This window comes from Eublepharis macularius, chromosome 14 (assembly GCF_028583425.1).
Source record: "Eublepharis macularius isolate TG4126 chromosome 14, MPM_Emac_v1.0, whole genome shotgun sequence".
Lineage (NCBI taxonomy): Eukaryota > Metazoa > Chordata > Lepidosauria > Squamata > Eublepharidae > Eublepharis > Eublepharis macularius.
The window spans coordinates 29,626,007-29,646,598 of NC_072803.1; the positions used below are offsets into that span (position 1 = coordinate 29,626,007).

At 43.0% G+C, this 20,592-nt stretch overlaps 1 protein-coding gene across 2 annotated transcripts in view; it reads right to left on the bottom strand.

Moving 5' to 3' along the window:
• DOCK5 (dedicator of cytokinesis 5) overlaps positions 1-20,592 on the bottom strand; it is a 167,205-nt gene that overhangs the window by 60,918 nt on the left and 85,695 nt on the right. For both annotated transcript variants that reach the window (XM_054997336.1, XM_054997335.1), the window contains 12 exons: positions 19,918-20,047; positions 16,594-16,666; positions 15,643-15,785; positions 12,850-12,975; positions 10,488-10,612; positions 8,787-8,885; positions 6,575-6,647; positions 6,245-6,348; positions 5,867-6,059; positions 3,394-3,491; positions 2,670-2,759; positions 901-1,001 (listed from right to left, as the gene is read on the bottom strand). In XM_054997336.1, the coding sequence (XP_054853311.1) occupies positions 901-1,001; positions 2,670-2,759; positions 3,394-3,491; positions 5,867-6,059; positions 6,245-6,348; positions 6,575-6,647; positions 8,787-8,885; positions 10,488-10,612; positions 12,850-12,975; positions 15,643-15,785; positions 16,594-16,666; positions 19,918-20,047 (1,355 nt within the window). The remainder of the gene's footprint in view (positions 1-900; positions 1,002-2,669; positions 2,760-3,393; positions 3,492-5,866; positions 6,060-6,244; positions 6,349-6,574; positions 6,648-8,786; positions 8,886-10,487; positions 10,613-12,849; positions 12,976-15,642; positions 15,786-16,593; positions 16,667-19,917; positions 20,048-20,592) is intronic.

Sequence of the window (20,592 nt, forward strand, 5' to 3'; positions counted from 1 at the left end):
GTATGTAAAATCAGATTCTTAGAATGTAGATGGAAAGCCCCTCAAATGATTAAATAACCAACAGCAGCCAGAGTAACAAAAACAGAGCAGAAGAACCAAAGAACTAAGCCAAAACGTTCTTATCGGACCCGCATCTAGGCTTGCCAGGTCCAGGTTGGGAACTGCTGGAGATTTTAGGGGTGGAGCCAGGAGAGGGCAGGAATTGGGGAGGGGAGGGGCCTCAGTGTAGTATAATGCCATAAGAGTTCACCCTTCCAAGGCAGCCATTTTCTCCAGGGGAACTGATCTCTGTTGCCTAGAGATCAGTTGTAATTCCAGGAGATCTCCAGCTACCACTTGAAGGCTGGTGACCCTACCCGCATCTGATGTTGAAAACCAGGCCTAAAGGTCTATTCTTTCACTCCCCTGTGAAAAACAGCAAAGTTACACACCATCTAAAGGTGCACTTGGAAGGATTTCTATAGACTTTGGGTCACCACACAAAAAGCCCTGCTCCTCAGGTAAGCACTGGCACCTGGAGCAGGGCTAGCAAATTCTAATGCAAGTGCACATGTGCATGCATGAGACCAATAAAAGATGCTTCCAATGATCATAGTAGCTTATATCTGTCAATCAACAGTGACACTATGGACTCACTGAAGCTTCCAGGCGAGGCCATCTTCAAGACCAGTCCTATGGGCTGCATTAAGCTAATTATATTTGTTCATACTCCTTTTGTTCAATGCCCTTTCCAAACAAAGTCATCCTGATTCTCCATTCTAGAATAGGAACTCTTCCTAAGCAAAGCCTTGCTATGTAATTGCCAAGAATAGACAAAAGCGCACAGTTTAAAGCATACAATAAGCAGGCAATTGGTCATCTGTGGGAAGAATACCATCAGCGACTGTACTATACACTTACACATAGGCCAAGGTGGCACTGAAATGCTTGTAGATGTAAGTTTCAAGGACAGGATTAAAGTGTTGAAACTTGATGTCTCCAATCAAAGAAATAATAAATACCTATTGGAAAGAAGAGATGGACATGATAAGCTGAAAAAACTATTAGACCCCATTTCCCCCCTCCATTTTATGTCATATTGAGGTTTTGTGGCTTCACTAATACCAATGGTGTCTGCATTTCCAATCAGGCATGGTGGTTTTTGAAGCTCAGAACCAAGTACTCTTGTGCCTACATCAATGGATGTCGGTGGTTTGACAGTGGGTCAGCATCCAGCATTAACAACAAGAACAGCAGTACACGGAGAATGGGCACACGGCTACTTTGCAAGTTAAACTTTGCACTGAAGTAATAAGCCACCAACTTCATCATCATCATCGATTTATATATTGCCCTTCAGGACAACTTAATGCCCATTTAGAGCGGTTTACAAAGTATGGTATTATTATCCTTACAACAAACACCTTGTGAGGTGGGTGGGGCTCAGAGAGCTCTGGAGAGCTATGACTGACCCAAAGTCACCCAGCTGGCTTCAAGTGGAGGAGTAGGGAATCAAACCCAGTTCTCCAGATTAGAGTCCTGCTGCTCTTAACCACTACACCAAACTGGCTGTTCATTGTAGTGATTTTAACCTTGATTACAGCCTGAACTCTCTAATCATTTCTAATCAGATTGGGTGGTTTATTAGATTCTTCTCTAAAAGAAGCTCCTGTGCGTAAAATGATGGTGTGAATAGGTGAGCAATTCCTCACCTTACACCCATGAGCTGTTCTACTCAGGTGTAAGCCCAACTGACTGCTGTGTTTTCCAACTGTTATTACCTACCAGTCATCTGTAGATTTGTTATTTTATAAGAGACTTCACAGTGAAACAGTTGTACATACAGTATTTAAATACTGCACATCCTAAGCAGAGTTATTCCAGTCCAGAAAACAATGGGTTTAGACGGCAGTAACTCTCTTTAGGATTGCACTGTCAGTCTTACATTTCATTTACACTCATGAGGACTAGAATTATCTTTTTTAAAATCTGAGGATTCTGCTGGACTCTGCAGTTGAGGACAGCAGTCCAAGACAATGTGGATTCCTACTCCTCTGCTTCTTTCCTTTAAATCCTTCCACTGAGTTGCTGCTTAAGAACTTTCACAGATTCAGAGTTTTGAGAGCTACCACAAAATTAAAAGACTCTCAAAGATGCGTCTTGAAAGGGACAAGCTCTGATGCTTGAATTAAAAAAAAGAGAGCTGAGCTGGAAACCAAGTTAAACTATAACACAAAGAACCCCTTTTAAAAAATCAACAGCTGATGTTCATATCACATCAAAATACCTGGAAACATACTCAGGTAACAGGTCTTTGCTGTAAGAAATGGCTCAGACAGATGCTTTGGTAAAGAGACAGGGCCTGTATTACTGGGTACTATCTGTTGGTGTAGATATGCTCCTACTGGGAGTTTCAGCATTGCTTAATATGTTCATGTCAAATTACTTATGTTTTGTTTCTGCAGTGTTGCATATCTGTATTTTGGATCTAAGCTTGCTTTCAAATCTCTGCATTGTTTGTTGAATATACCAGCTGTTGATCATATTGTCTTAGATTGTGTCATCTGTATCAGGGAGAAAGGCAGACTATAAATAACATTGCATAAATAAATAAATCTGGAAGATTGTATTTGGTGAAAGAGCTAACAAAGATTCAAAGAGGGACACATCAGTGAGAGACAGCGACTTACCAGTGCATCAAATACAAGGAAGTCATAGGATTCGTTGTCTGACATCTCCATCATTATGTTAAACAGTGCATCAAGTGTATCTTGTAAGAACTAGAAACAGAAAAAGGAGAGGTGGGCGCAAGAGACCAAAACTATTGTGCTGCAGCTTCTGGGATTGCATTTCCCATTAATCTCTAATCGTTTTAGGATCCAGAGACCAGCATTGCTCAATCAGATGCGATTAGCATGACAAAGGAAGCTTAATGGCTGGAATGGATGCTTTTTCACATGTGAGCCCTCTCCCTCTCTTTATGAGGGAGCAGGTTAAGGGACATTCCCCATATCAGGATAAACAGACTTATCAGAGCTCTCGTGCTGCAAGGGCACAGCCGGCTCCCTCTACAAAGTAACTACACAACCCCAGCCACTGCACCTTGATCCTGCAAAATGCTTCTGGGCAATCAGTGCCATTTTTCTTCTTCCCCAAAGCAGACGCGTATTGAAAAGTGGCACATTTATAGCAAACAGTATACTGGATCATGATACCAGTTATGTTAAAAACCATGCTTATCCATAAATAACTGACCAGGTCCAACACTGGCTAGCTAGATTAACTCTTTGTATGTTTCCCTCTTCTCTGGTCTTGGATCCATCATCCATTTGGGAATAAAATTTAAGCAGGAATGGGATCTTAGCAAGAACATTCAGATGTGTTCATGTTTGAAAAATGGATTGCACTGTATACCTTAACAATCTCTCCTCCATCTACTTCCATTAGCTTCTTCAGATTGTGTCCTATATTTTGGGAGTTTGAACGCCAGTTCAGCAGCCCCAGTAGGTCAACTGGCAAGGTAAAAAAAAAAAAAATAGAAGCGGATCAACAAGCAACACAGAAGAGTTTCCTGTAATAGCCAAAGACCAGGACAGAGAGAGACATTTATTTCTGGCATGAGCGTTCCCCCTCCCCTCATTTGGCACAATCACACTTTCACAGTAAACTGCAACTTTTCATTTCATCCAAACAACAAAGTATAAATGGTTCTCTTGCCTCCAACTCAAGCCCTTGGTTTGGAATTTTAGCTTGCAGGCAAGAAAACAAACCACAACTTGATATTTAGATGAAACAACAAATCATGAGTCGCTGCAATACTGTAAATGTTCAATGCCTTAGCCATGTGCAACGGAAAGGGCAAAGGTGCAAACTCGAGGATCCCCCAGGCTTGTTCACATAATGGCAAACCATGGCTTGTCACTACAATCTGAATTAGGATAATATGAAAAAGAGGTGGCTGGTAGCTCTGCAGACACAGCATGTTGAGCACAGGTCTTTAGCACCAACCTTTCAACTCCTGCTTATCCAGCAGGATGCAAGGTAGCCTTCTCAGTTACTCCAGAGCTATCACACACAAGATGAAAAATTTATTACGCAGAACGGTTTTGTTGGAGGAGGTCTGCAATTTAATTTTGGCAGCCCAGTTCAAAATCCCATCAATCACAAACTTCATTTTTAAAAAAAGTTTCTAGTCCTTAGGGCTGTGACGGCAAGAAACTGAATTGGCAATGCCAAGTCTTGGGGACCAGAGAGAGGTGTGGCAGGCTTCCATTTGTCAAGGGGTAGGCTTCTGTGCTCTGCGTAGATTATGACTCCTCCACCTGGCTGGCAATATCAGAATTACCCTGTCAAGTTGACACATTAAGATTATGCACACCTGTACTATTTATCAAGGTCACAACGCTCAGCTTCTTCTAGTAGGGAATTGCAATATGTTTATTTTGAGAGTTCGAGTAGCACAGCATCTAAATGTTGAAACCTGAGGGGCCGCCAATTCAAATCTTGGCTTTGGCCAAGCAACCTCCTGTTGCTGATCAGTCTGCACTCTGTTCCAACTTAGAAGTGGACAGCAAACCTCTCTAAGGAGGCTTAGGCAGCTGCTAAAGGAGATGCAAATTCAGTCCCCATGACCCCTCAGCCACCATTTTCACCGCTCTTTGGAAAAGCCACTTGCTATCCCACCTGTGTCTAGCCATAGCATCTCAGGCAGCTGCATGGGAAGAAACAGAGAGGCGGCCCAATTCAATACAGAACTGAGCCTCTGTTTCAGAAGAGAGAACCTGGGCAGGTTCACTTTCTCTTATCAACGCACTACTATCAGGGGACAATCTGCGCTTGTCAAGCATTTGCTGTCTCACTAGCTATTAAAGCAGCTTAACTTTAACTAAAGCAACATTTTGACCCCCTAACACTGTGCAGACGGCCCTTGTTCTGGAGGTAGACAGCCCTAGCTGTAATCCTCGCCTCTGAGCTGATAAATGAAACTGGGAGCCATCTCAACAAACGGCTTCGCCTCATTTATCTTGAGAACACCATGGACCAATGTGTCCTTTTCCCCCTTCAACAGAATATTCTGGCTGGCTGGACTCTGCCTATCCCACCATTCCACAGACTTCTGTAGATAACAATTTTAGCAAGAAATGACAAGTGAGGCTTTCAAGACAGTCTGGAGGGTTTAGATAGAAATCATTTATCATCATGAATAGACATCTGTGAACTTGGAAAACTACAGTCCTATCCTGGAATTGAACCTGACTTATAGCAGGACAGCGCATCCAACACACAAAGCCAACTGCTGAATGGAGAGAAGCATTTAAAGGACGCATTCAGAATAGGGAACAAGAGCCAATGTAGTAAGGAGGACAGAGTGATGATGCTTGCTGGGGTTCAAGCTCCTATTCAGTCATAAACTTGTTGTCAGGGAGGGCTTATTAACTTACTTACAACCTCAGTTCTCCATCTTTAAACTGAGATTAATCAGTATCTGCCTTGCAGGCTGTTGTGAAAAAGCACAGCTGTATAGACGGGTCAATAATAGCACAACAGCACAGCAATGTGCTCCCCTCCTTTCCCTGCACAATCATGAGCACCAAGGAGCAGTTCAGCCATTAAATGTGGTAACTGTGCACACACTTTGGTTACACAGGTAAACGTGGTACTCACCTTAGCACCACACAGACACATGGGGGGCGAACTGAGCTCTAACACTTCCCCTCAGCCTTTGGGCAGGGAACTGGCCCGGCATGCTAAGCAAAATGATCTGGCGTGCTGCTATTCGGCACCCATGCAGGGGGTTGCCTTCCTTAACAGAACAACAGCCCTGCGTGGGATAATTTGGGATGATCCATCCCTGCATTTTCCCTGTTCTATCAGCCGCAAATCTTACCATTCTGGGTCAGCTTTGTAGAGCAGATGAGAGTGGCAATCTGAAAGCTATCCTTGGTGCTGTCTTTGGTGGGAGTGAAGTTGGTTACATGAGGCTGATGCTTGACTGAGGGACCATCCCTGTCCTCCATTTCCACTTTGGTGCCAGGAAGTGTTAAATAGCACTTGGCATCTTCCATTTTCTTGTTCTCGCCCTGTGGGTAGAATACAGAAAATAAACTTCAGACTCTTAAAGCTCTACAATCTTCGACAGAGCCAATCAAGACTCCATTGGTTTGTCTAGAGGATGGTGAACAAGATGGGGACAGAAAGAAATTCCATGAGAGCAACTGTATCCCAACAGTTCTCTCCCCACACAACCCAGGGGAAAAAAGAGCACCTTGTAGACTATTAAGTTATGTCGGCCATCTTGTAGGGTAGTGCCATCTGCATTCATCAGTTTCACAAAGGCCATCCCAAAAGCCTTCTCGGATTTATCTCGTGCTGGAGGAAAAGACAAAAAAAAATTTCTCTGTCTGAACGATCATCCAGCCTCACATTGACACTCCTCTGTACGGAACAGACCTCATTTTACCAGCATTATGTAAATATATTACTAGTAAGAACTGTAATATAATTATTAATTAGATATGTGACCTCAACCAGCTCTTGATTGCACCAAGCTTAAAAAATGTACAGTTTCCCTTCATTTCAGTTTTCAAGTACTTACATTCCTGTGATGAGCGATGACGAAAGGTGAACCTCAAATGGCAGCGGCTGACTTCTTCTATCGCGATGGATACCTGTATGTCATATGACAGCAGGAAATTGCATGCGGATAACAGCCATTTACAAAACACGTGTGGCGACAAAAAAATACCACTGTCAATACTGGGTGAATATACTGGATGCAAATATGGGGGGCAGGGGTGGCACAATTGCTGGGATTACAGCACCTGGAATTAGTGAGCCTTGTGGAACTTTTGGCTCATACTCCCACTCAGTCATGACATTTTCCAGGTGACTCTGGGCCACTAACTCTGTCAGGCTAACTTATCTTACAGGGCTGCTGACCTTCAAACAACTGCAACCAAGGGAGTGGCTAAATCCAGATCTCAAGTTTCTACAAAGAAGCAGGCCAATATCATCATCATCATCATCATCATCATCATCATCATCATCATCATCATCATCATCATCATCATCATCATCATCATCATTACTGGTAACTGATTGTTGTAATGATGTAACTTTCATGTAGCTAGCCACCTTGAGCATAGCACTAAAAAGGCAGGATACAACTCAAATCCACCCCAAGGTAACATAAGGTTTAAGAAGCCCAAGTCAACAGTCAGAAAATTTTCATGTCTGCCACATTTATGTGATTTGTGAACCATACCTGCAAACCTTGCCATTATTACAATGTAACTTCAATTGCTTGATGAAATATATACTAAGCTTGTGGGCAAACCAAATACTAGAGATTCACAATTTATATTTATGTCAATCTCAGATGCAGCAATGATTTCCTGTTTTTAAATAAGGGATAATAAGGTATCCAAGCTGACTTTTTCAAAGCCATGACATTCATCACAGACTACAATGCTCAGAATCTAGGACAAGCTTAATTTTTCCATTGCAGAGTTGCTGAATATAAATGGAAAAAGAGACTTGATAAGAATTAATTTTGCTATGATATTCAAGCAGGAATGATATTTGACCTGTTTCATCTGCAACATGCACATTATATATGGTAGAGAGTGCCCTCAAGTCATAGCTGACTTTACATGGCAAGAGACTAACAGAGGTGGTTTGCCATTGCCTGACTCTGCAAGCCTGGTCTTCTTTGGTGGTCTCCCATCCAACTACTTACCAAGGCCGACCCTGTTAGCTTTTGAGATCTGACAAGATCGGGTTCACCTGGGCTATCTAGGACAGGGTGCACGTTATGTATACACTATGCAATTTATAGGTCTGCGGATGTGTATGGTGGATGACAAGAATTCCTTACTTGTCCAACTGAAGAATCTGGATTAAATTCTGGGCCCAGAATATGCCCACCCCAAACCATTTATTTATTTGGTCAGCTTAATTCTAATCATGTTCTAATGTTTCAGTGAAGAACTTCCATTGTGCATTACATTAGCAGTATCAGTTTGCAATGCAACAAGAGAGTGACTTTAGTGTAGTGGTTAAGAGCATGGGACTCTAATCTAGAGAACTGGGTTTGATTCCCCACTGCTCCACTTGAAGCCAGCTGGATGACCTTGAGTCAGTCACAGCTTCTCGGAGCTCTCTCAGCCCCACCCACCTCACAGGATGTTTTGTTGTGGAGATAATAACAACATACTTTGTAAACCACTCTGAGTGGGTGTTAAGTTGTCCTGAAGAGTGGTGTATAAATCGAATGTTTGTTGTTGTCATTCTTGTTGCTATTATTATGAACTAGTGAATGTTCCAGGCTGCCACCACACTGAAATATTAAATCCCCCAAAGAAAGAATGGAAAGGAGCACTAGAACTTCCACATCCCAATCCATAATCTGATGGACACTTTACTTAATGTTAAAATGTCCCATTTTTACATTTTTGTAGCAATCAGAGTATCTTGGACTGTCCATGTGCCATCAATTTTTTAGCTATTATGGAAGAAACACCAATTTGCACAAACATTTCATGGCTCTACAAATGCACAAAGATCCTACTTTCAGGCTTTTTAGTAGCCATAGTATCTTGAGTTACATGTGACCAAATGTCGTATTTCCAGCTTGTAGAGAAGTACCTTAATCATTTTGATGAAATGAGCCAATATTCCACTGCCTGATTCTTCTCACAATTTTGGTTTCCTGGGCCATAACGATTACCAGATTCATAGCAGACATTTAACATATTTAACAATTGTGACACCGCTGTTACTTAGTAAGCCCCAATGCACTCTCTCACCTTTACAGTTTCATACCAGCAAGGCTGCTTGACTTGATAGTAGACAACTGACTTGTATTCAGAGATACCTTCATAACCAGCCCCTGGATGGATAGCTTTCTTTGGACGACACAAGAAACCAAAAAAGAAAAGAGAAAAATAATCAAATAAGAAATCACAGATGTTGACAATCAATTCATGCTGGAAGGGAAAGAATGCTATAGACAGAATGTTGACTAGAGTGAGCTGTAGGTACCGTATTACTCTGGTCTTGTTCCACTCATGCAGGCTCTCAATTTGTTTCTGGTGAATTCACGGTGACCTTTAAAGCCCTAACAGTTTAGGACCAGCATAACTTAAGAACTGCCTACTCCCATACAAATCTACAGAACCCCTGCTGGCATCTTTTCAGGCTCTACGTCAGCAGCTCCTGCTTTCTGAGGCTAGATGAGTGGGAATCCAAGAAAGGGCATTTTTGCTTATGGTGCCAACATTATATTTGTCTGGGATATTTGTCCATCACCCTTCAGCACTGTCTTCAGCAGAGGGTAAAGATTTTTTTGTTTTGTCTGGCATACCCTCAGTGATCCCCCTTGTCTTCTGTTTTACTTTGCTGTCTTGTGCTTTATGTATAGTCTTAAGCTCTGTTTTTAATTGGTTTTATGATATATTTTTATTATTCTTGTTTTATTTGTTAACCACCTTTGTTGTCTTGAATAGGCAGAAAGGATGTAAATGTTATACAGAAATAAAACAAAATGAATAAAAGACCATCTTCAGCACATGACAACAAATGTTTCACTATCCTGAGTCATGGGCTGAAATGCTTTAGGAGTACCAAGAGTGTCTGCACAACGCAGAAATACAAATTTGACATGATTCACTTGCTGAGGGTAGCATATTGGGGCTACCATTTTAGTCACCAAGAATCTCTGCAACTGGTGCTGGCTCAGCTAAAGGAAATCTTTCAAGAACACCCAGCCAGCTGGCTGGATGCACTATTGATTCTTCCCAGCCTTAAGAGAGAGAGTCTGATGGGTATAAGATGGGCCCACAACAGCAGTGGAGGTTTTGCTGGCTGCCAGACCATCTTGAGAATTTATGATAATTCCAGTTCAAAATTAAATAAATTCAGCTGACACGGAAACTTAGGAACTGTGACACACAGAAACACACACACCCATTCTTAGCTGCAGGACAGTATTTCTATTCCATTATTTCACTCTACAACATACGGGGGGGGGGGGCGGGGGAGAGGCAGGCAACATCCATTTGAGCTGGAGGAGGTTGAAAAGCCCAACAGGATCAACATTTAGTTCTGCAACAACAGCCATCCAGCTTTCTTTGCAAAGCTTAGAATCAGGGTATGCAGGCAAAAGCCCTGTCCATTGCCTGCACCTAGCATCTCATACTTGAAAGGATACGGCCTCTGGACTCCGTTTTCTTTTAGCAGCAGCTGCTGATGGGCCTCTCCTTCATGAATCTGTCTCATGCTTTTTTAAAGCCAGCTAATGGCTATCTTCCCATCTCGTATAGCAAACACCGTTAGTTAGCCATCGCTGTGTGAATTGCTTTCTTTTACATAGCCATCTGCTCACTGGCAAATCATCATCAGTTATTACCACTGGACAACTTCATTTCAGCTGCTTTAAAATATAGGGGCCCGTCATACATGTACTTCAATATTTCTATCATTCACCTGCCCCAACCCCACTTCCCTACCTCTACAAGGTTGCCATCTTCATCATGGACGGACATGGTGACCTCTACATTCTTGGGGGTCTTCTTCTTCCCTTTGTCAAACTCTCCATGGACCAGGGTAACATAGATGTCATTTCGTACATCACCTGAAACAATGCAGAAGATGATACTACGTCCAGGTGGCAAGCTGGAATGCAGCACAAAAATGACGCTTTTTAATATTAATTCTCAAATTCCTTCAGCACGCAGCAGCAAGTTTGTTAGCCCTCCCATTCTCACTCTCTAGCAATTTTGCAATCTATTTCTGGTTCCAGACCAAGACTTGTTTTATTTTTATCTTTCTTAAAAATTCCAGCAGCCTTTTTAAGAAGAGCAATGTGGGATTTGGTTCATTTCCCCCTGTTTTTGTTTGATTGTACTTTGGATTTTGCTATCCACTGCTATGGATTTGCGGATGCCCATACATGGGGCTTTACAACAACGGTCCTCAAGCAGTGAGTCAGAACCTTCAGGTGAGTCACAAGGTGTCATCTGGTGGGCTGCAAGCCCCTAAAGGGCAGCATTTGTTTACCACCTCCAGGGAAAACCTGCTGTCAGTGAGCTGGCATGAAGAACAAGGGCGTGATGCCTCCCATCTCTCTTTGCATGCATGTGGAGAGGGGCAGCAGGCAAGATCACTCTGGCGGGGGGGGGATGCCTCTGCTGCTCTTGGCTTGTTCCTCATTTCTCTCCACTTCCCAGTGCTTGGCTTGGATGTCCTGCCCTTAGTTCTCCCGGTCCGCTGCCCATGGTCATAACCCTTGTCTTGTCATGAGACACTGATGTCATGTGACTTCTTATCACATCCTTGCAGCTCAGCAGGTCTAGGTCTGGAAAGGCTGATCACCATCACTTCAGAGTATTCCCTGCACTGTGAAAATTACCTATTTATTCTTTCCTTCTGTTGCCTGTTTTATAGCCGGTCATCAATATGTAAAGACAGTTTCAGGTGGGGGTAGCTATGTTGGTCTGCAGTAAAAAGCAAGATTCCAGCCCAATAACACCTTAAAGACCAGCAAGATTTCCAGGGTATAAGCTCTCTGCAGTCAAAGCTCCCTTCATCAGATACAAATAGAATCAATGTGTCTGACAAAGTGAGTTTTGACTCACAAAGGCATATACCTTAGAAATCTTGCTGGTCTTTACAGTGCTACTGGACTCAAATCATTAGTCTGTACAAAGCTCTCAGTTATCTTAAATGAGGGGAAACTGGTTCAAATCCCAGCTCAGCCACAAAGGTTACTGGCTGGCTTTAACTCTAAGATACAGCAATTAGTCTAAACTACAAGAGACAAATTACACAAGGACAGGGATTTTTTTCTGGGAAAAGAGGTGGTGGAACTCAGTGGGTTGCCCTTGGAGAAAATGGTCACATGGCTGGTGGCCCCACCCCCTGATCTCCAGACAGAGGGGAGTTTAGAGTGCCCTCCGTGTCGTTTAGCGGCGCGGAGGCCAATCTAAGCTCCCCTCTGTCTGGAAAACAGGGGGCGGGGCTACCAGCCATGTGACCATTTTCAAGAGGTTCCAGAACTCTGTTCCACTGCGTCCCTGCTGAAAAAATGCCCTGCACAAGGACATTCACATGAAGGAAGTCACAATGGTAGCCTGGAAGCTTAAGTTTTAAAAGATAGATCAGAAGGCTTTGTCAATTCCCCCTCTCTACAGAGCTAGCAAAGATTTCCACCTCCTGAAGGCTCTGTCAGTTTCACCTCCCCTTCTAGAAGGCAGAGAGGAAAGAAACAAACCCTCTGAGGAGCAATCTTTGCTGCTCTGTAGAGAGGGAAAATTAACAGAGCCTCCTGATCAGTCTTTTAAAACTCAGCTTCCTGGCTAACATTGTGACTTCCTTCATGTGAACGTCCCTGTGTAATTCGTCTCTTGTAGTTTAACTCTAAGATACAGCAATTAGTCTAAAGCCAGCCAGTAACCTTTGTGGCTGAGCTGGGATTTGAACCCAGTTTCCCCTCATTTAAGATTACTGAGAGCTTTGTACAGACTGATGAAGATTTGAGTCCAGTAGCACTGAAGAGACCAGCAAGATTTCCAAGGTATATGCCTTTGTGAGTCAAAACTCACTTTGTCAGATACATTGATTCTATTTGTATCTGATGAAGGGAGCTTTGACTGTGGAGAGCTTATACCCTGGAAATCTTGCTGGTATGTCGTTCATCTCTTGTAGTACAGCTCTTAGTCCCCCACCTTCCAGAGTGGGTTGTGAGGATAAATCAGGGAGAAAAAACTGCACACTGTTCTAAGCTGCCTGGTGGAAAGGAAGAATAAAAATATAACAAACAGAAACAAACCAAACATTAAAAATTGTTCCTATTTACGCTAAAGTACACACCAGGAAGTATAATCTCGGGGAATCCCATTTTGCGGGCCACCGCTGTGGATCTGTCAACAAGATGAGAAAAGTCCTTCTGAACTTGAGCTAAATCACCAGGAAGCAGCTTTAGTGAAACCCAGAGGCCTGAAGGAGAACACACATACAAAAAAGCAAATTTCAGAAGAGCTATGGGTTTTGCATCTTGAAAGTTGTTAAAATTGAGCTCTTCTTTTAAACTGTATTTTCTTTCTGATTAATCTGTATACTGGTCTTAGGACCACAATAAACAAACTAAAAAAAATTGGAGATGGTAACCATATAAAACTCCCCCCCCCAAGAAGTTTATTTCCCCCACCTCAGTTGCAATACTGTTTTGTTGGATTGATAACTTTAAATTGATATAATACATATAAAAAACCAGGACCTCAATCTCAACCTGTTTGCTTGCCAGGAACAGATACTGCTTTAAGGACTAGCACCTTCTGTATGCGGCCTGATCCTTCCTATTCAAGAGAGCCATAAGAAGGGGTCATAATCCACTGGAACATTATGCTTTGTACACAAAGGGCTTCAGGATCAACTCCTTGTGTCAGGGCATCATGCTGGGAAAGATCCTTTTCTGCTGAGACCTTGTTTAATATATACAAGGTAGATTCAAATCCTGCTATTTCCTGTTAAAGAATCTCACATAAGAGGTGCAGGAGAAGCCCCTTCTCTCCTTTACACTTTGAAAAGTCTCTGACAATCAGAGCAGCCAACACTGAGTTGCCAGTACTGAGCTAGATGGATCGATGGCCTGACTCTCTCTAATGCAGCGACATACCTAGAGAATAGATATTAACCCACTGAAGCCTCCCCCCCACCGCCAAGTTACATTCACATCAAGTTTTTTCTGACATCTCTCACATCAGCCAAGAGCAAACCAAGAACTTATTCTACCAGTGGTTTAAATGAAAATTTCCAGAAGCAGACCAACGTTTTAGGATCAACATGCAAGTTTGTGGAAGTATATTAACACGGAAGGGAATGAGCTTAAATAATACAGCATTCTTTTGATCTGAGAAGGGGAGCGAGACTGTGGCTTAAGCGTCTGTCAACTTCCTTTTGAAAGGGCAGCGTGCCAGCATTCAAAAAAAGTACGGAAGCTCTAATATCAGAGTCCCCAATGTAGCACAGACACGTCTACCCTCTCCCAACCCTGACCAGCTTCAGTTGAATTTTAAGTTACAGCAAATCATGCCTTTGATCTTCACCATTGCCAAAGCAGTCGCCTGCTCCCAAACGCTCAATTTTCAAAGTAATGTGAATGGAATGCTTTTGAAATAACTGCTTGTTTTTTTGGACAATGAATCACTGCTTTGAAATAAAGCAGTGGCAGATAGAAAATGATTCTTGAGGGAGTGATGGGCTCCTTACAGCTTTGTGCTGATATGCAGAAGCAGAGAGGCAAAAATGGGTGAAAATCCCATGCAGTTAAGTGTTGGATTAAAATAGGGGAGGCTCAGGTTTAAACCCCCCACTGCCATGAAGCTCCCTAGGTGACCTTGGGACAGAAACCTCTCTCAGCCAAACAACCACAAGGGGTTGTTGCAAGGATAAAATAGGAGAGCCACGTTTGCCGCTCTGAGTTCCACAGAAGGAAGGGAGTGATAAAAATGTTATCAACAGATCTTTCAAAGTGATTCTGTCATAGTACTGGGACACTGCAGAGGCAGCCTGGCATATGCCTCATGTTGTTTCACAGGTGTGCCTCCACAAGCATTGTTTTCTCAAGCGGGTTGCTGAATTGTTCATGTCACCCCTGCATTCGACCAGTTTCAGATCCAAATCCCTGCTCCGCCATGAAGCTTACCTACTGGAGACAACCATTAACACTCAGCTTCATTTTACCTCACAGTGCTGTTGTGAGAATTAAAAGGAGGGAAGTTTTCATGGATGACATTTTAAACTCCTTGGAGGAGGGATGAGATTTTTTAAAAGCCTGACAAAAGAAATCAAATTAAAAGCAAACCCAAAAAGTCTGGCCTGACGTCCAAAAGTGTCCAACAAATCTTAGACATTAGAAAGTTACACTTGATTTGGTGCCATTTGAGATCTGCTTGGCCATTGGCAGTATTTTGCCATTACACCCAAGTTATAATAAGGCCTCTTGGTTTGATGTGGTGGGACTCATTTGATCCTGTCTTATCTTTTAAAAAGTGCCTGAGAACTCCTGCTTTGAGGGAAAATCCACTGCTACTCTCCTTCTTTAGGGCATGGCTTCCTTTCACTCCCCTTTTCAAAAACCCCTTAGACATTTCTCAGCATGTGTACTTATGAATATATGACATTGTCATCAGTCCATCTAACTCAGTATTGTCTACCCTGATTGACAACAGTTCTCCAGGCAAAGATGGGAATTTCACAGCAATTGTGATCAGAAACACTTTTCCAGGAGATGCCAGAGACTGAACCTCAGACTTTCTGCAGGCCACACAGGTGTGCCATCACCGAGAGCCACAGCCTCTCCTATTTATTAGGTACCCAGCCTATCCATGGAGCTCCAAAAGCCAACAAACAGGGGAAGGGAGTTGATCACCCTTGTTACTGTTAGTTGAAAGTTTCGTGCATCTATCTCCACCACTGCATTGGGATAAACCAAGTCAAGATATGGCCCAAAGCACAAGATACACTCCAGTGACCTTGATCATTGAACCATCCTAAGCAATTAATGTGCTTGCTAACAGATGGACTCTCTTCCCCCTCCCCCCCCATCAATCTTCCCTCCCACTTCTGGAAGATTTTAACAGTCTTCTCCTCTGATGTGTGTACCTTGCCCTTTGTGATTCACTTCCTTTGCAGCAATGACTTTGTTGAAAACCGATGTCAGGGGTTCATTCTCTCCAATCACATGAGACGTTATTAGAGGTGCCATGATTAACTGCCTCTGCCTGATGTATGTTTCCATGGCAATCCTGCCAAGTAGAGAAACTGAAGTGAACTTCCAGTCAGTCAGTCTGTCAGTATCTTCAAGCCCAATCTCAAACACAAGGCCTGGTCCACCTGTCCTCACATAAAGCCTAACTTAGCATAAATGGGATTGGGTCTGTATTATGGCAATAAGTGAGAGTCCCAAGGCTTTCCTTGCATCTGCAGTGACTTAGAGCAGGAGGGTGGTTCTTAATTTGAAGAAGAGTCACTTAAGAGCTAGTAATAGAGCATGTAGAGTCCAAAATATTAAGATACGGAAAAAATGGTTCAGGTAGATACCAGTTGTTGCTTTCATGCCTTGTTTGCTGACTTCCTGGAAGCATTTGGCAAACTGTTGTGAGAAACACAGACCTGCATCCAGCCACATTACAAAAAATTAAGGGCACTTAAAGATGGCGGCAATTTCCCCAGATCTCCACCCCCATTGCTGTTCCTGAGCATCCACTGAGCCCCAGGAACAGAATTTCTACAAGTGTCAGATTGAACACAGGCAAGAATGGAGATGGACTCTCAGTCTGATCTAAAAGGACTTTCTTTACGTTCTTAAATGTTCACGGATAGGTTTATTCGCATTATCAATTCTGCTTCTGCTTGTTATGGAGACAGAACTACACACCCACTTTCCTTTCTATCTTTGGAAATGACACCGTGCCCACACATTCAAGCCTACCTTTGCAGCTACAAACCTGATTTTCTTCTTTTTTTCCCCCAGGAAAAAAAATGAAGCAAACCTTACCATTACTCTGCATTCAATATCATGGAGCCAAAGATGCTAGAATGTACAATACTTACTGCTGAAAGGGAATAAAATGTTGCTTTTCTTCATCGTCCACCTTCCCATGGATGATGTCTGTTATGTCCATCACTAGAGAGAAGACAGGTTTTAGCTAATCATCAAGGGAGCAATAGAAAAGCTAACCACTGGAGCCAAGACAGAAGAATCCAAGCAACCTGAGCATTGATGGTTAACCAATACAAATATCCCAAACAGTCTGTGATCTACACAGCCGTACAGAAATGCTGTCCTAAGCCAGGTGCTTGTAAGCTTGCATGCAACTATCACTGCACAGAATGCATGCAGAATTTTTCTGCCTTCCACTCAGAAGAGCTGCATTTGCAGAGAGGGAGGAAGAACAATTTCATGCCCTCTCTATAGTCTCCCAAGCTATTCCTCTGCACAGGCATAGGGCCCTGGAAATGATCTTTCTAGGAACTGGAAAAGGCTGCAGAAATGGAGAAGGATAGAGAGGAAATTTCATTTTGTGCACTGATGGTTAGATAAAAGCTGCTGACTTAGGACTGCTAAAGCAAGGAGATTGTTACAACACACAGCAGGCCATAAGGTCTACATTTTGGGTCAGTGAGTCTTTCGTTTTTCAAGCCTGATCCAAGGCCTGCAAGAGAAGAAAATATTGTCCAGTATTAAATGTAGCTCACTAAGGACTGGTTTGAATGTGGTGGGACTCCTTCAGGAGGGGCTGTGGCTCAGTGGTAGAACATCTGCTTTGTATGCAGAAGGTCCCAGGTTCAATCCCCAGCATCTCCTATTTAAAAACGACCAGGTGGTTGGTGACATGAAAGACCTCTGCCAGTGATCCTGGCGAGCCAATGCCAGTCAAAATAGACAATACCGGAGAGGCCAGTGGACTGACTCAGTATAAGGCAGCTTTGTGTATACAGTGCCCTGTTGCTGACTTAAATGTCAGCATTTAACATTTTTAACAGGCTCTTCAAAGAGGAGACTCCAACATGAAAGTTCTGGATTTGAATGCATGACATAATCTCCCAAGGACTTCAACACTAGGGGTTTCTTAGCCATTACAGCTGTTAACCATTTTAGCAAAAATAGGGAAATTACATTATCATAAATTATTTCTACTGGAAATGGTCTCTATACTGTACTTCCTCCATTTTGTAGCCCTTTGACACTGCAGCTTTGCAAGTTTTTATCTTTATAACCTCAGATGTTTCCCAAGTAAGAACCCACCTCTGACAAAGTGGGCTCTAATCTGAGAACACTTATGCCTCTTGGTCTTTAAAGTGCCATAAAGTCCTCATTTTTACCATTCACTGCCCAGCTTTTTAAAAACTTTTGACGGTTTTAATCTTCTAGCTGGAAAAAGAGCCTCCTGAAAGGGATGTGAAAGTCTGCTATGACACAGCAGGAAAGCCACAGCATCCTGCAAGACCACAGATCTTAGCCCGACAGGTTTCAGATCAAAGCCCAAAGGGTAAAGAGCAGCCAAGGTAATTAAGTCAGCCCCTTCTCCTATTCACCTGTCAAGTCACTCTGCTCTGGTAACTTTCATCTTCCTTTTACAGAGCTGAGACTGTACATTGAGAGAAAGTGGAGCAATCAACCTTGTATTGGATCAGCTAACAATCAGATCAGCAGATGCCAGCTTTCAAGTTACACAGAACTTTTCTTCAGAAAGAGGCATTCAAAGTCAACTACCAGCAGAATGTTCTCTCTCTGGCTTGCCGGTGATCACAAGGGGTGAAGGGGAAGGGTATGACAGAGATTTATAGAATTATGAGCAATGTTGAGTGAAGAGAGAAACATTGTGCAGTGTCATTCATACTGCAACAAACTCCATTAAGCATTATGTGGAGCCAGTGTGTTGTAATGTCAAACTGGGACTGGAGAAACCCAAGTTCAAATTACCACTCAGTCATGAAGCTCCTTGGATGGTCTTGGACTAGTTGCCCACCTGCTCTGTAGGGTTGTTGTGAGCATAAACAAAGAAGCAAAAAGCCACATATGCCACCCCAAGCTCCTTGGAAGAAGCAAATAAGATAAGTTGGTTATATGGCACACCTGTAATTGGATCTCTTGGATATAGACTTTAACCTTAAAAGTCAGCCACAGAAGGGAGGGGTAATTTGATTTGGGACTGCAGCATGGTGGGCAGGGGGAAAGTTGTCTCTTCCCCCTTGCATCATTTTCCCAGAAGTAATTCATACCACCACCAATGCCCTGATCTGTTATTTTCCCACATAAGAAAGACAAGTTCAGTGGGAGTGTCTGTGTTATTCTTCCTGACCCAGGTTAACAATGGACTGGGGGGGGTGGAATTGTGTGGGGAAAGCATGGGAGGGAAAAGACTAAAACACATGTGCACATTGCAGAACCACAGCTACTTTTAAAGGTTAAACATAAAACACATACACACACAGGGAGATCTGACCATGTATCTCCCGCATCTCATGCAATGGAGTCCTCTGTCTCTGGGTCATCCAAAGAAACCAAACCTTATGATTCAAAATAAAACAAGAACCACTTCTTGACTAAGCGCAGACTTGGTTTATGGAATTCATTGCCACAAGAAGCGGTGATTTATACTAGCATAGAAAGTTATTTTTAAAATTAGACTCATTCATGGAGAAGGCTCATCACACTGGTATTAGCTCTAGTTGCTAAAAAATGGAATCCCTCTGGTCCGAGGCAGCACGCACTTGAGTACTGGGTCCAAACAGCAGAGCAGAGTCTATAATGTTGTTATTTGTGACCTCCCCAAGGCAACTGTGCTGGCTACTGCTGGAGATAGAATGCTAGGCTAAATTGTCTTAATCCAGCAGGGCAGTCCTTATATTGCTAAGCATTCTTTTAGCTTGCTTTCAAAGAATTTGTTTTCTAAGGAATAGAAGGAGAGAAGCACATGCCACAACCTAGAAGATATATGGATTACAGAGAAGAGAAGCCAGAGTGGCACTCAAGGAACCTGAAGGGCAGTGAAGCCACATCAACAACTACTGAAATCTGTTGAGATTACCTCTAGATTACTGAAAGTTAACCAGAGATGACCTCCAACTTTTCACACTTTTTGTGCACTCATAAGGAGTACAAACCTTTTAAAAAGTAGCCCTAGAGATGCCAAATATAACAGCCAAGATCAGATTCCATGATAGTGTAGCAATTCTACAAAGGATGCAATTTACAGCTCTATCTATCTCCTCTGAAAAAGACTGGGACTCTTACTAAGGCGGCAATCTCTGATATGAACTGGCAAGACCTGGGTTCTAGCCCAGCCCTTCAACAGCCGCCCATGAAGCCTATCACCTTGATAGGACTTCCTTTGTGAAAACAGCCTTCTAAACCCGCATTGGTCCTCTTACCAGCCACTCCAAAAGGTCTCCGGAGCCCACAGGTATGCTTCTTTCCTTCTTTAAGCTCCATGTGTCCCACTCTCACAATCTGACACACCAGGCTGATTCTAGGCCGGATCAAGTTAGAGCTGCTGAGGTCCTAGAAGAAGAAGAGGACCAACATAAAAGCAAATAAGAGTCAAATCACTGCATCCCAATATGTGCGAGACCAGACCTTGGCCCATCAGTGCCTGCGTTTTGACAGATTTTTGACATATGGAGTTATTTTAGTCAGGCCACTGGCCCCCCATCTACAGTGATTGGGAGCAGTTCTCCCATGTTCTCAAGCAGAGGCTTCTCTTAGTCTTGCTATCCAAGGTCCTTTAATAGCTGGAGAAGCCTAGACTCAAACCAGAAATTTACTGCATGCAAAGCACAGAGTTGTGATTGTCTTTCCAGAGCTATCGCAACATTATCGCGTGCATGCAGTCGTGGTCCATTCAGAGCTCTGTACAAGTTCTGTGGGACCCTCTGATCACGCAATGCTGCAAGAGGTATAGCAAGACTCTCTACGCAAAAAAGAAACTGTGACTAAGAGTGGATTTGAACATAGAGCTGTCTAGTCCAACTTCAACACTATGTATTTTACCATACTGCATAGGTTGCATGAGGCGCATGTCTGCCTTACTGTTATCAAAACAACTT